The sequence below is a fragment of the Aricia agestis genome, chromosome 2 (genome assembly GCF_905147365.1).
Source record: "Aricia agestis chromosome 2, ilAriAges1.1, whole genome shotgun sequence".
In the NCBI taxonomy this organism is placed as follows: Eukaryota; Metazoa; Arthropoda; class Insecta; order Lepidoptera; family Lycaenidae; genus Aricia; species Aricia agestis.
In genome coordinates this window covers 549,192-564,676 of record NC_056407.1, presented here as the reverse complement: position 1 = coordinate 564,676, position 15,485 = coordinate 549,192, and the positions used below count along the sequence as shown (strand labels likewise).

General features: G+C 37.7%; 1 protein-coding gene across 2 annotated transcripts in view; it reads left to right on the top strand.

The window, feature by feature from the left end:
• Positions 1–4,187: 4,187 nt before the first annotated feature.
• Positions 4,188–15,485, top strand: part of LOC121739797 (protein PFC0760c-like) — a 28,132-nt gene continuing 16,834 nt past the window's right edge. Inside the window, exons 1-8 of one of the 2 annotated variants that reach the window (XM_042132367.1) lie at positions 4,188–4,367; positions 4,508–4,707; positions 5,005–6,965; positions 7,141–7,292; positions 11,544–12,125; positions 12,643–12,739; positions 13,186–13,320; positions 13,811–13,919. In XM_042132367.1, coding sequence (XP_041988301.1) covers positions 4,288–4,367; positions 4,508–4,707; positions 5,005–6,965; positions 7,141–7,292; positions 11,544–12,125; positions 12,643–12,739; positions 13,186–13,320; positions 13,811–13,919 — 3,316 coding nt within the window. In that variant the 5' untranslated portion in view covers positions 4,188–4,287. Of the gene's footprint in view, positions 4,368–4,507; positions 4,708–5,004; positions 6,966–7,140; positions 7,293–11,543; positions 12,126–12,642; positions 12,740–13,185; positions 13,321–13,810; positions 13,943–15,485 lie in introns of both variants that reach the window. The other variant, XM_042132368.1, reaches the window with a different exon arrangement.

Here is a 15,485-nt window from a genome sequence, read left to right as displayed (position 1 = left end):
TGGGTACGCCCATGGCCCCAATCCCAATAATATTATGTATTTATGTTAGTCTACAAGTAATAAAATAACTTTAAAATAAAATGCGACTCATACAAAGACTTAATATCCGCTGGGCGATCCAGTGACGTACGATTATTAAGCGTTTAACATTCTTGGAGAGAAAAAATATGTGTAGTGTGTACGTGTGTACCTATTGTATACATACGTATACAGTATGATAAGCATATAGAAAGTAATTTTAGTAATAATAAAATTTAACATACCTAATTATATTAGAATTATTTAAATATTAGAATCATGTACAGGGCGCCATGACGTTGTGTATGAGTTGCAAGCAACGAATACTATACTCACAAGGAGGTTGCGAGCGTAGCATCCTATTCAAGCAAAATCTATTCAATACCTACTGTGGTTTATTTAAACACGTTTACAACAGTGTAGCTGGCAACGCGCAAACCCGTTTTTGCTGTTGACAAACCGTGTAAAGCTATGTCCACACTATGCAGTCTCATCTTCAATTTTCGCTATCACCTTTTTATTCAACTTTCGTTTGGCATATTCAATAATTGAATGCGTCAAAATCCACCCGTTGGAAAGAAAAGTGTGATAGCGTCACGGGCATGCCTCACGTCATCACGTGCAATGTTGACTGTGCTTTAACGCATGCCCTTGATGAACAAAAAAAGGCACAGTGTGGACAAAGCTATACTTAATGCGCTAAAGTGCGACAAGGCTTTATATGAACGCGGGCGGGAGCATAGATTAAGTATTATAGTATAGATGTAGTCTTAGCCCGTCATCGCGTGGCCATTTTGTGCTTATTTTCATTCAAGTAGTGTGCGTTTATTTTCTTGAATATTTCTATTTGTCGATTATTTCGAAGCACATTATGATACAGGAAAGAAAGTCAATTACAATATAATTCATCGATTCGATTAACTATAGTTCAAGTGATGAGAATCCGTAAACACACGTAAAAGCTATGCAATTTTTATAGCCAAATTATTAATTGATGTGACATTTTTAGCACTAATGCCTTATGTAGCACGAACACTGACCTCCATTTTACAAGTACGCTGGACTGATGATACTCTTTGAAATGACAGCTATTTTTTGTGCCTATTTGAAGCGGAATCAGCTCCCCCATTATTAGGGCTAGGAACTAAATTTGACGTAAAAATGACGTTTGAAAGTCACCATCATGTCGCCATATTGGCGCTGATAGCAGTAGTGGGAGTATTTGGAACTAATACTAGTGAAGTACAACTGTCTTTTCTATTATCGATGAAAAGTTTCCAGATTCAGATAATGTCGACCATTAGGACAATAAAAAAAATATCCACAGCTGAATACCTATATAACCTCCTCGTTTTTTGGAAGTCGGTTAAAAATATTAAATTGAATAATACAAACGCTACAAATTTGTATTAAAGATTACAGACTTCCTCTCCATAACTTAGATAGGCGTAATAAATTAACAACGATTTCATACGTAGATATAACCTGAAGTAGCAGTACCTATCTATAATCCATTTATTTTTACCAGTTGGCACTACGAAAAACTAAAAACAAAACTGAAGATAAGCTTCTAACGAAAACTTTGTTGTATTGTATTTTCTAATTTCATTTCTAATATTATCAAAGTAGTGCTACAGTGTATCGTACTAAAGCTGAACAAAGCTGAATAAGTGTTATGTGTGATTAGACCCTAACTAATCTCATCATATTATAATATTATTAAGCGGAAGAGTTTGTTTGTTTGAACGCTCTAATCTCAGGAACTGCTGCTGGTCCAATTTGAACAATTATTTCAGTGTTAGACAGCCCATTTTATATATTTTATCACGCTGAGACTAATAGGAGCTAAGAAATAGAGGAAAATGTGGAAAAAGCGGAGGAACGTGAAGGATTATATAGGCTATTTTTTGTGGACCAATTTGTCTGTGTAAATAGATATTTACGTGGGAGAAGCCGCGCGGAAAGTCTAGTAATAATATAAAACTTTAAAAGTTCCCTATTTATTTATGGATCTAGCAAGCCAATTTTTATCGATTTACTTTATCTCATTTGATTTTCGCCATTTTGGCGCTGATTGCAGAAGTGCGAGGGAAATTAACTAATTGGATAATGCGATCCATAAATAAATATGGAACGTTTGAATACATTTTTTTATTGGGATGGAGTAGGTAAGGTAATAATAAAAATATATGTGCGATACTTTAACATTATATTTTATTAGTTACCATTACACAGTTACAGTCTGTCAGGAAAGAGTAGACGCTGAAATAAATTTTTCAAACATAATCACGATCGAATGGTAGTTATGCGCCTTGTATTTTCACAGAGAACGTTTGTACACTTCAAATAGTAACGGCAAGCGGTAGTAGCAATTTTTGGACGCCAACCAGGCTTTTCAATTTTTTTCAACCATAATTCCAGACTGGAATTATGAAATTCCTTCATTAGAAACCTGTCAATTATTTTAAGAGCATATTAATATGTAAGTATTTGATAATAAAAATCGGTTATCGGAGATTTCAATACAATTATTATAGATATCGATAAGTTTTATCGACAGAAAACTCCAGCATTATTGAATTTTACTGTTTATCAAAAATCGGTAAAACAAACTTAAATATGTGGTGAATACGGTATAATAGGATTAGTGCCACATTTTTAAGTGCCTATGTTATCAATAAAAGTTTAATATCGTAGAAATGAGCTGTTAAAATTACTTACTAGTGAAATGTAACCCCACATCCCTTTTTGTACCGTGTTTTACATAACATACACCCTTTCATAATTTAACTATGAACTACCATCACTTATTCACACAAACATACAATGAGCTATCGTCGAGGATACCAGATTTAGACTTAAATCATGATAGCCTGAAAATTTTCAAATCTAGGATTGTCAAGCATCTCAATAGTTAATCATATTTTTTTATATTTTATGTTTAATTTAAAAATCAGACATTGTAATTATATTTATTATTATTTTTTATCTTATTTTATGAATCCCTCTTGTGTGTCTACCTAAAACTACATAGATTTATTTTTTATTATTATTATTGCATGACATTCTCCCCATATTTTAATGTTTTGAATGTGCCGAATTTTATCTTTACTTGTTATGATGTTATTTTAATGGGAATGCATTCTAATTAATTTCAATGAACTTGTTTTATACACGTTTTATATTATTAATATAAACGTTTTGTAATTAATCAATTTAATGTATTTTTGTAATTGTTAGTATTATTGAAGTAGTTTTTGATTTGCCTGGACATTTACCAATTTTTAATGACATTGTTTTAATTTTTAATGATATTGCCTTAATTTTAATTTACTCTATTTTGTCTTTTACATATTATTATTAAGCCGTTCTTTTATAGCATGATGTAATAGCCTGTAAGTAAAAGTGCAATAACGTTGATAAATATTGTAATCCTTAATGTGCATGTACTATTGTAACTTTTGTTGGCTATTCATAGCAATAAATAAATAAATTTATATATTACTTAATCGCGTAAAACCTTATAAAACACTTTAAAAACACGAAAACAATTCGAACGATTAAGCCATAGATAATTAAAATACATATATGGTTACCAATGGTTACGTCAAATTTAGTTTTCTACCCTAATAATGGGGGCGCTGATTCCGCTTCAAATGGCACCTAAAAAGTAGGTATCATAGATCCAGCGTACTTGTAATAATGGAGATCAGTGAGCACGAATAAGGGATTAATAAAGTTATAAATTATCTTTTTAGCTTACAAAAATACCGATTGAAATGCCCAAAAAACGTTATTTAAAACTTACGTATTTAATGCTAAATCCACGTGTTCGAGGCATTCTTATAGTTTATTATTTAGCGGAACCACAAAACTCAACAATATCTAGCATAAAATGTTCACTAAAAATCTTTATTAACACTTTTATTACATGAAATGTGTCGGTCGGCACATTTCATGTTATGTCCCAGTAAGTAGGCCATAACATTACACGCTTTTGACGCTTATACACCGATACAGGCTCTCTCCAGTCTTTAAAGAATATTGTTTTCCCGCGATAATATTATACTCGACACTGGCCATGGTTATAGCCGAAGTGCCATTATATGAAAAAAAAACTTATGTTGATGACAGCTGTCAAAATCAAAATAATATGTCAAAAGAAACAATTCGCGGGAAATATTCTAATTTCCTTGAAAAATAATTGAATTTGTTAGTAAAGTGCATAAAATCTGCTTATTCTGAATAATTATAATATGGTAAATAAATATGATTTTACAAGAACTAGATATAAATAAGTTATCGAAGCTAGTATCACAACAAGTTTATCAAGTAACTTGCATTGAATGGTTCGTATTGAAGATATTTTGCATTTACTTTATGATTAGTCTATTCTAATAGTGGTGTGTCAAATCTACACAAAAATAAGGTTCGGATAGATAAGTTAATAGGTAAAAGTAACCATACCATTTCTACATAAATGTTTCAGCTGCAAGTTATTTTCAATACCTACCACAGCGAAATGCGGCCACACCCTGTGTCACACTTGCTGGCGAGGGAGACACAAGTGCCCCACCTGTAGCGTAGACCATGACAAGGCATCTCTCAAGCTGAACCTGCCTTTGCAGAACCTCACTAAACATGTTCTGAAACTTCAGGAAACATTTGAAGACTTGTTTAAGATAAAATGTAGGAACCTACTTTAAGCCCGGGCGCGCACTAGCGGCCAGGCCGTGGCGGCTATCGAAAATATGGTGTGGCCGCAAGTCGTGACGCGGCCATGTGCGTGTCGTCTATGACGGCTTCATACGAAGGTATCTATCTCGATGGCCGCCGCTGCCTGGCCGCTAGTGAGCGCCCGGGCTTATAATAAAATATTACAAGAATATGTTGAGAAAACAAGTTATGTATAACTAAATAAATATTTCAATTGAGCAACAATGCATTAAAAGTATAATAATAACAATTTTTAATTTAAATTTTCAGTGGAGGAATGTCTGTTAGACTCACATGATGAAGTAGAACAAGATCCAAGCAAAAATGTAACTGACTGGCTGGCCTCTTCTCAAAACCATTTTTCTATGCCACCTACAAATTCTGCACAGTTTACACAAGATACATCCGTGTATGTCGAACAAGTTACGAGCCATGCGCAAGTTCACAGTGAGAACAAAAAGAAACCTGTGCCCATGGAGGTAGAATATGTACCCCCAAAAGAGCAGGACTGGGATAGAATTGAAGAAATGCCTGAACCTGACAACAATCACAAAAATAAAGCAAATATAGTTGGTCCCATGGACATTGAAACATTTGATTACATAATAGATGATAATGACAAGGAATATACCAATGAAAAACCTCGCAGAAGTATTAGAAACAAAGAGAACACTAGCAATAACAAATCTAAAGTTTCAATTGACATGGCTATTAATGCTAACTGCACTAGTACAAGTTCTATGGAGACTAACAACAAGTCCAACAAAACTGTGAAGACTTGGAACAATGTTAAAAAAATGAAAAAGGACCTAAATAAAGTTAAAAACAATAAAAACAAATTGAATGTTTCTACTGAAATGTGTAAAAAGACTCAAGGTATTGCAAGAAAAGCGAATGAGGCGGCCGACTCACAAGCCATGTACAGCATTGATGACAATACTCCTGATATTGCCACTGAAAAAACAAGTGTTGTTGAGAAAAATGACTCTAAAATTGTTGGTAATGTTGTAAAATCCAACCCCGAAAATAATGATTCAAATGTACCACAAAAAGAAGTTTATCAAACAAGTGTACACTCTCACAGAAGTACAAAAGACAATGACAATGTAGAAAAAAATAAAAGAAGCACGGATAACAACAATATTGACAGGCCAAATAAAAGCTTAAGCAATTTAAGTAACCAGAACAAATGTAATAGTAGTGATAATAGAGTAATATTTATAAAAAAGAGTACTTTTGTCGCTAAGAATAAATACAGTAAAGAAAACATTGTTTTTGATGGACATAATGTGCAATGTGTAAATACAGATGACATTGAAATAACTATTAAAGTTGGAAATACAGTAGCCAATATACACATTAAGAAGAAAGATAATGATGTACAGCTAAATATACAATCTGACAAAGAAGTTCAGACTTCCCTTAGAGATGTAAGTGTTCAAATGAAGAAACCAGATTCAGTTGACATACAAATTGAAGAGAAAATATCACAAAACCAACATAATATTAAAGTAAACAGCATACACCAGTCACAGGGTACTACAAAAACTGACTTTAATAATATAGAAAAGAAATCAGCGTCAACCAAGAAGAATACAGCATCAGCTGACACTGCTACTGCTGAAATAACTGCAAGTGTTGAGAAGGAGCTGTTTCAGACTATGGATAAAAATACACAGCAAGATTTAAATACTACAGTCAAATCAACATCACAAGCTCTAAGAGAAGTAGAGCAGAATGTAGCCGAACTAAATGATCTAGACATATTCGACAGCGAGTCAGTGAAGGAGGGAAATGTTCAGCCTCTAAAAGAAACTAAAAATACTCCATCTGCTATACTCGTACCTACATACAAGAGTAGTAGAACTGTAAAGAGAAGTAGAGATGATAGTGAAAATGAGAAGCCCAATACTAAGAAAAGAAAATCTAATAAAAAGATGGATGTAGACACTATTGAGGAGAATTCTCTTTGTGAAGATGTTCCAAAACCTAACACCTTGGAGTGTAGTGAGCTGGACAACTACAATGATATCATCAGTCAAGTGTTTGCTAACATTGATGCTGATATCAATCATATGCAGAAGAGTAATAACAAAACTGCCACACAAAATGAAGGGAATAACGTAAAAAGAAATGATAATGTTAACACAACACAAAAATACAGTGAAAACGTGTTTTCTGTTCTTGGAAAGGACAGCGTCGGACTTGATAATGAGATTGAAAAACAGAATGTAAGTAGCTTTTAATTCATTATAATTCTTTGCAATCAAATCTTTGTACATATTTTGTTTGTTGGAATTAAAAAGAATAAGTATCTGAGAAATTATCGCAGCATAATGTACAGTTCATATGCGATTAAAACACGAAAAATTTAATATTGTCAACAAATAATATTTTATTTTACAGGAATCTCAGAAAAGCATTGTATGTGAGGAGAAAACAGATAACACAAGCAAAAAAACTTCACCGCACAATGTGTCAGACCTAGTAGTGCAGAGTACACCCATGCAGGAGGACACACTCTCTGGCCAGAGTGTAGTTGAAGAAACACCACAGAAGTAAGTTTACCCTGTACCATACCATTTTGTTTATATTTACACTAGCTGTTGCCCGCGCCTCCGTCCGCGTGGACTTCAGCTTATAGCGCGCGATACTTCCCGCCATAGAGTAACTTATATTATATACGGTAGTATTTAATCGAGTGACTGTAAATTACAGTTTTAAGTGTCAAAATTACTAAATTTGGATTATAGAAATACTATTTGAGCGACTGAGAGTGAGTGACGAGAAATTAACAGAACAGCAACATAGAAATTATTTATTTGAGTTACTTAAAATACAAAATGAGCAGTTTTATAATTTTTGAGAGACCTAATATCTGTTTGAGTGTCAACGTTACGTTTTTTCAATATTTGGCAAATGTATTTTTTATACCGAGCGGCATTTTATCTTAAATGAAGTGTTTCAAATACAAAAACCACTTTGAAAAATACACTAATGAGCAGAGAATAATGAGCACACATTAAAACAAAAAAAAATGAATATGAAATAACTATTTGATGAAACACTTTTAATCAGGGATCCCTAGAACATTTTTTTTTATTACTATCAATCAAATTTTTTGTGAGTAGCTTCATTTGGATAAGAGGAACAACTTTATGTGTGAAAAAAAGTGGTAGCTAACAGAGATAGAAAGGATTTCATACTTTGATTTGATGATCCCGCCTTAGCCATCTAACCTAACCCAAAAAAGTCGTATTGGTCCGCAGCCCAACTTACCTGACTGCAACGATTCGTCGCCTCGCCCCCATTCTAATTCGCACGCATTCAACAATATGTAGTTTTCATTAAAACACGTATCGCACCGCGCCAGCCAGCACCGCTTCATCGGGTACCTCGTCCACTAGCCGCAATGTACCGCGGCCTGGGCGACTCCGCATCGGCATCATCAGGCTTTCTCACTACACCGACCAGTCAGCAAGCAGAGCACATCTCTCCTGTTCAGCACGTAGCATCGGCCCCGCACAGCAGCTATCCGACTCACTGGATCCCGTGCAGCAGCTTACAGTTCCGACTCACTGCAACAGTTCCGACTCACTGGAACTCACTGGCACTGGCGACTCAAGCGACAAGACTTCAAGATTTCGACCTCCGGTCTTCGGGGGGGAGTGATATGGCGGTACCCACAATTTGCCTAACATTCCTGCATCACGCTATCAAAGTTTTCTGAGCGCGTCGGTATATATACGACAGTACATCGCAGCTGTCGTATATATACGACAGCTGAAATGTATCACGCGGGCTTCGGCCTGACCGAGCATAACACCTCGCTCGGTCGGAAGATCTTCCTTTGCGGCCACCACGCATTATCCCACAGGGATACCAGGGCTTTTTTTATAAAAGATTTGACACCAATTTTGTTGACATCGCGCGCTATAAACTGAAGTCCACGCGGACGAAGTCGCGGGCAACAGCTAGTCATTAATAAAGCATCTTATAAAAGTTTGCTCAAAGTGAACTTTTTAGTAGCTCGTAATAAATAACCTAACTTAGAAAAATTGAATCTATATTTAATATTGAAGTTGTCCGCTATGTATTTCCAGTCGCTCACTTAGTAATACAGTCGCTCGGATAGAATTTTAATATCTGCAATAGATTAATCGCAATCTACATTTTGTAAGCTCGTTCTGGATTTTATTATAAATCAATATTAGTCGTTAGTTTAGTTTATTTTTCGCTTAGTCAAATTAATACAGCTCATGTTATTAAAACAGTATTTTCATCATCAGTCGCAAAGTAATTTTTTATTCGCTCGTTTTATTATTTCCCTATTATATACAACTCGGGCGAGTTAACTTGACACCTGGCTTAAATTTTACCCCTCCCTCGCTTCCCCGCGCAGCACCCCGCTCTCGTCGTACGCGTCCAGTAGCGTTAGCATATTATATCTGTTACCGTTACACGTGTGTTATTGAGTTTGCGTTTCGGAGTTATTTGTTAGTAGTTAATGGTTATTGTTTTTGGATTTTTGTTGAGTTTTGTTGTGTTATTTGTTAGTTGTTACGTTTGAACGTTAAATTTGTTAAGTTTTTGTTATTCGTATTAACGTTTGAACATTGCCGTGCGTCTGTGGTATGAATTAGCTACTCACGGAATATATTAATATGAAGCTAGATACAAATTATCGGACGCATCCATAAACCTCGTATTCCTGCTGGGGAACCCTTGGGCGAGTCCAACTCGTACTTGGTTAATACTGTGGTTAGTGTAGCCCTATAAAAATAACTAGTTCCGGTAACGTAATTTTTTTTTGAAATAACTTAAAATAAAAAAACTTTTTTTGCACTCAGTACTTAAGAGAAACGTCAATTGAACCAGGTGTCATGTTAATTCGCCCGAGTTGTAGTAGGTAGTTCCCATTGAACCATGTAGGCTACCAGTTACCACGACAGAGGTGCTTTCGACAGACAGACACGTCACACATGTAACGACTAACGCCTCTATTTTTGCGTAGGGGGTTAAAAACTGGGGAGTGCGGTCGAAGTCGAACAGCTCTTCTTCATGCTTAAAAAAACGCAAAATGAATAATTAATCCTTACCACCTGTTATAGCAACACGTTAGAGTAAGCGCTTGTGCGATGTAAAAGACGACACGGCGCCATCTATTATGAATTTTTGGAACTAACTTAATTTGAACAAATTTACGCATTTTCACCCTCTTACAACCCTTTTTTCCAGTTAAAAAGTAGCCTATGTCCTTTCTCAGGCCTTAGACTATCTGTGTACTATTTTATTACAATCGGTTCGGTAGTTTTGGCGTGAAAGGGAGACAGACAGACAGACAGAGATACTTTCGCATTTATAATATTAAGTATAGATTTTTGAAATATTATTATGATACATAATTATAATTATTATATAATATTTAATCCACATCCAAGACCCAGGAACATTGAAAACTTTTTGTTCCGTCGGCGGGACTCGAACCCAGGACCCCCGGGATGAGCGCTGACCACGCGCTTAACCAACTGAGCTACGGAGCCATCGGCAATAAAAACGGCATCTGCTGTCACATATATAAGAAGTACAATGCGAATTAATTTTCATCGATATTTTTTGGAAATAAGATATTTTCCCTCATCAAAATGTAGCCTATGTCCTTTCTCAGGCTCTAGAATATCTGTGTACAAAATTTCATTGCAATCGGTTCAGTTTTGGCGTGAAAGGGAGACAGGCAGACAAACAGAGATACTTTCGCATTTATAATATTAGTATGGATAAAAATAAAACCGGCCAAGTGCGAGTTGGACTCGCCCAATAAGCGCAGCGCATATCGCAGCAGCAATAAGGTTTATTTCTATGAAATTAAAAGGTTTTTGATTTATTTTCAGTTGATTTAATAAAAGTTAAATTAAGGTTTATCATTTATGATGTTTAAAAAAAACTAATTACTAGATCTCATTCGAACCAATTTTTGTTGGTAGTTTTTATAGTAATGTGTGTCATATATATTTTTTAGAATTATCATGACTACTTTAGAAGTTAGAGGGGGGGACACACATTTTACCACTTTGGAAGAGTCTCACTCGCAAACTATTCAGGTTAGAAAAAAATTAAATGTGAAACCTCAATATGATTTTTGAAGACCTATTCATAGATACCCCACATGCATAGGTTAGATGAAAAAAAAATTTTGTTTCAGTTGTACCTATGGGGACCCCTAAAATTTTTAATAATTTTTCCAATTTTGTATCAAAATCTTAATGCGGTTCACATACTTCATCTACTTGCCAAGTTTCAATAGTATAGCTCTTATAGTTTCGGAGAAAAGTGGCTGTGACATACGGACGGACAGACAGACAGACAGACATGACGAATCTATAAGGGTTTTGTTTTTTGCCATTTGGCTACGGAACCCCTAAAAACTATTTGTTTGATCCAAGTTATATAATAAATTGTGTGTGTGTGTGTCGGTCTTAAGGTAACTTTCCGATCTCTGTCGGCAGCGACCGCGACTGACAACAATTCAAACAAAATGCTACTTTATGATCTTTACACCTCCACCTCCAGGTTTTATTTTTTACCGACATTGGTTTAGCGAACTATGCCGCCGTTACTTTGTGGTGGCATAGAGCATCAATTAAACCTCGAAAAGAAAAAATATTACCATAGATTAAATGTTATTTGACGCCTAAGTAATGATTACCAGCAATTTATATTTTCTACCTTAAAAATATTAATATGATAAAGTCTGTAACTATTTTAATATATCTACATAATTTATAATAATGCTCATGAAAATTTTTCAGAAGTTCTTCCTTCACAAAAGCCAGAACAAGGGGCGACAGCGCCAAGAATAATTCCAAACTCAATATAAATAGAATTAACTCCATCGAGAGACATTCGCAGCGGAAAGGAAGTACGCAACGCGAATCGAACGTGATCACCTTGTGTGATACAGTGGTCGACATCAGCAAAGCCGCTGACGAATCCAAGGGCCGACCAACGCTGGACACTCCGGTCACCATCAACAAGTTTGTGGACCAAATCAAGTACAAATCTACGCCAGTCGCCAAAAAGTCCCTGGACTTCGATGGAGAGAGTACAGAGGAGCAGACATTCTGCTCCAGCTTTGTTGCAGCAAAGACCACGCAGGAGAAGGAGTTTATGAGTAAAGCCTTCGAGCAGTCGTACTCGCCGTCGCGCACACTAGTTCAGAAGAAAATGGCTAAGGACTTGAAGTACTGCATCGCCGGGTCCTGCCTCTCGTCGCAGCAGCAGCTCAACCTCAAGAAACTGTGTGCGCTCAAGAATTGGACCTTCACCGACAAGTATACGAAGGACTTGACGCATCTGGTAGTAGGAGTCGACGAGGAGAATAAGGCACAGAGGTACGATGTTCTGTATGGTATAGTTTACTTGTAACCTTCATTGTCTGAATACTACATTTTCTTTAAAAAAGAACAAAATTTTATAAGACAAAAAGTAACCCACTTATTATTTAATGCGAGACCACACCAAGGGCGGCACATAGCGCTACAACGGAGCGTCGCGACATATCACACACGTTTCACAGACGTCTTGCCAGTCGCCACATAGGTACCGTACAAATAATATTGGCGGTGACGTGTCGCGTCGCTCCGCTGCAGCGTAGTGTCGCTTAGTGTGGTCTCATATGAGTGCCGAGTGTGAGTTTTTTGTTTGACATTCGATCGTGATCGTGAACGTTTACTTAGATTTTGTATGGGATTTGTACAACGCCACCTAGCGATGCTCACGGGAGTGAGCCCAGCCCAGTGAGTACTACCATACAAAATCTTAGTAAACGCCAAACGCGTTTATGATCGAATGTCAAACAAAAAACTCACACTAGGCACTCTGGATATTTTAATGAATGTTTGGTGTCAGGTCAGTGAAGTTCATGCTGGCGCTGTCTGCGGGGCGGTGGATCGTGTCGTACGAGTGGGTCGCCAAGTGCCTGCAGACACAGAATGTTGCTGACGAGGTAAACCACCAGACTATGGTCATTGGTTATTTGCATGTACCACCATGATGGTATGGGGATGTCGATTGTGTTTAGTTTGCTACATATTATATCCACATTATATAAGATACAAAAGTTGGCGCACTGTTTCCGTTTGTGCATTGCTTGGCTCTTAGAGTTCATAGTTTTCCCAAGAAGCAGAAAATCTTTAAAAATCACTACACATTTACATATATTAGATAGGGGTTTAAAGATTAAGGCTGGTATAAATAGTCAGTACTTAAGAAATAAGATGCGACCAAGTCTCGAGACGCTGTTCGGCTCTGTGATTGGTCCAAATTTTGACGCCAACCAATCACAGAACCTGAACCGTGTCTTGAGACCGAGATGCATCTTGAGTACCATTTATACCAGCCGAGTGATTCATAAATGCACCAGCGGCATCTATGATCGGTATACGTAAACAGGAGGAGTTCGAGGCGCTGGACGGCACGGGGGCGGCGGGCCCGCGGCGCGCGCGGCTGGCGGCGCGACCGCTCTTCGCCGGCCTCGCCTTCATCACGCATCCGCCCTTCACCGTGCTCACCGAGGACACGCTCAAGGTCACACTGAACCTTATACTGTTGCCATAAATAATAATATTATACCTTCCTAGGTACTACTGTATCAGTCGTGGCAATCTGTCTTCAAAGAGGCCCCAGACGTGTTAATAAACATTTTAGTTTTGCTATGCCACAAATAGTCCTATCAGAGATAAAGAAACTTTAATGGACTGTAAAAATTTCTTGGCACCCTGCAATTAAATAATAAATAATAATAATATGCCCGTCATAAATTGACGTCGTTAAGTTTTAAGCGCTCTACAATAATTCTTCACAGTGTTTTTAAATCTTTTTTATGATGTGATGGTATGAAAAAAATGGCTGCATCCACCCCTGGCTTTTTATCATTTATGTATGTTTATGTAGGTTGCTAAACAGCGCTTTATCAAAAGGTATTTCGATGAATCAACGGATACGTATTCTGTTTATTCGAGTAGGCAGAAGTAGTCGACTAAACAGAGTGCAGTTGTAACTTTAACGATACTAACAGGAGATGGTGGTGTCAGCGGGAGGCACGGTGGTGGAGGCGGCGTCGGGGGGCGGAGCGCCGCCGCTGCTGCTGGCGGAGCCCGAGCACACGCAGGAGGACCGCTTTCTGTGTAAGAATATTATGACCCTAAAGGTACATTTATCAGCACGAACGCGCCGCATTTCGAACTCACCGCGTACGGCGGTCGGCGCGTGCGGCGTGTACGGTGCGGACAAATGTGCGATCAGCTCTAAGGTCACAGCACACATATCAACTCGGAAAGGGATCGGCACCGTATCGCCTCGAGCCGTTCAATATTGTTTTTTTTTATGAAATAAGGGGGCAAACGAGCAAACGGGTCACCTGATGGAAAGCAACTTCCGTCGCCCATGGACACTCGCAGCATCAGAAGAGCTGCATGTGCGTTGTCGGCCTTTTAAGAGAGAATAGGGTAATAGGGGAGGGTAGGGATGGGAAGGGAAGGGAATAGGGGAGGGTAGGGAAGGTAATAGGGTAGGGGATTCGGACTCCGGTAAACTCACTTAGGTACTCGGCGAAACACAGCGCAAGCGCTGTTTCACGTCGGTTTTCTGTGAGAAGTGGTATTTCTCCGGTCGAGCCGGCCCATTCGTGCGAAAGCATGGCTCTCCCACGTATAAATATTTGTATGAAACTCCCTACTGCAACGGACACTAAGCGTACCGTAACGTAATCGCCTCGACTCGGGAGGGGACAGCGGTCGGCGAGCCGTGAGCGAGGCGTCGCCTAGCCGTAGCCGAGTTGACGTACAGGCGCTACTGATACGCTTTGGTAATACGTGCATACGTTAGGTTGACGCCTGGTTGACGGCGAGGCGAAGGCGATACGGTGACGATCCCTTTCCGAGTTGATATTATGTGTGCTGTGACCATTGCATTAGGAGGAATGACACATCGCCCCGTTGCGGTGCTGCGCGACTCTGACGTTTTGCACTATCAGAAAAATTGATTTAAAGGAAAATGGTCTACACTCTACATCATTTGGTCGGTTTATGTCCATTTAATTTTAGTCGTGAGTCGTGACCTGTCGGCCGAGTATGTCACTCGGCCGACAACACGACCAAATTACCTATTTTGTAAGTCCGCCTATGAATCAACTTCTTTGATAATATGGTAGTACTATTTTATACATTACGTTGTCGGATACTAAGCGAATATTAAAAAATATATATTTTCGGTAAATGATTAATTTTCACGGCATATTCCTACAGATCATACATTATTACATTGTATGGTGTAAACTACCAAGTAATGTCCTATTATACTAACTATTACTAACTAGTAGTTTTTTGTTGTTGGTAGTTGGTGGAAGAAGTCCGAAGGCCAAAGACATTTATTAAAAGACGATAACGACGTGACCGCGATAGAAAAAAACCCCAAGATTTATAACGACAAAATGTGCCTTAGTAATTAATGTCACTATTTTTAACTGCGTTCATTCCCCGGTACATTAACTACCGCTAAATAACGTTGACTGTAATCAAACCTTTGTAGGAAACGTGCATGAACGTGAAATAATCAATTTCAAATTTGGCATTTTTATCGCCAATACGTAATACAGAACTTTCTTCGGGTCACGCGACAACACTTATAGCATTGCATCGTTCTTATAAACAAACGTTACTGTGCAATGGTTGTTTTTAACCCCCGACAAAAAA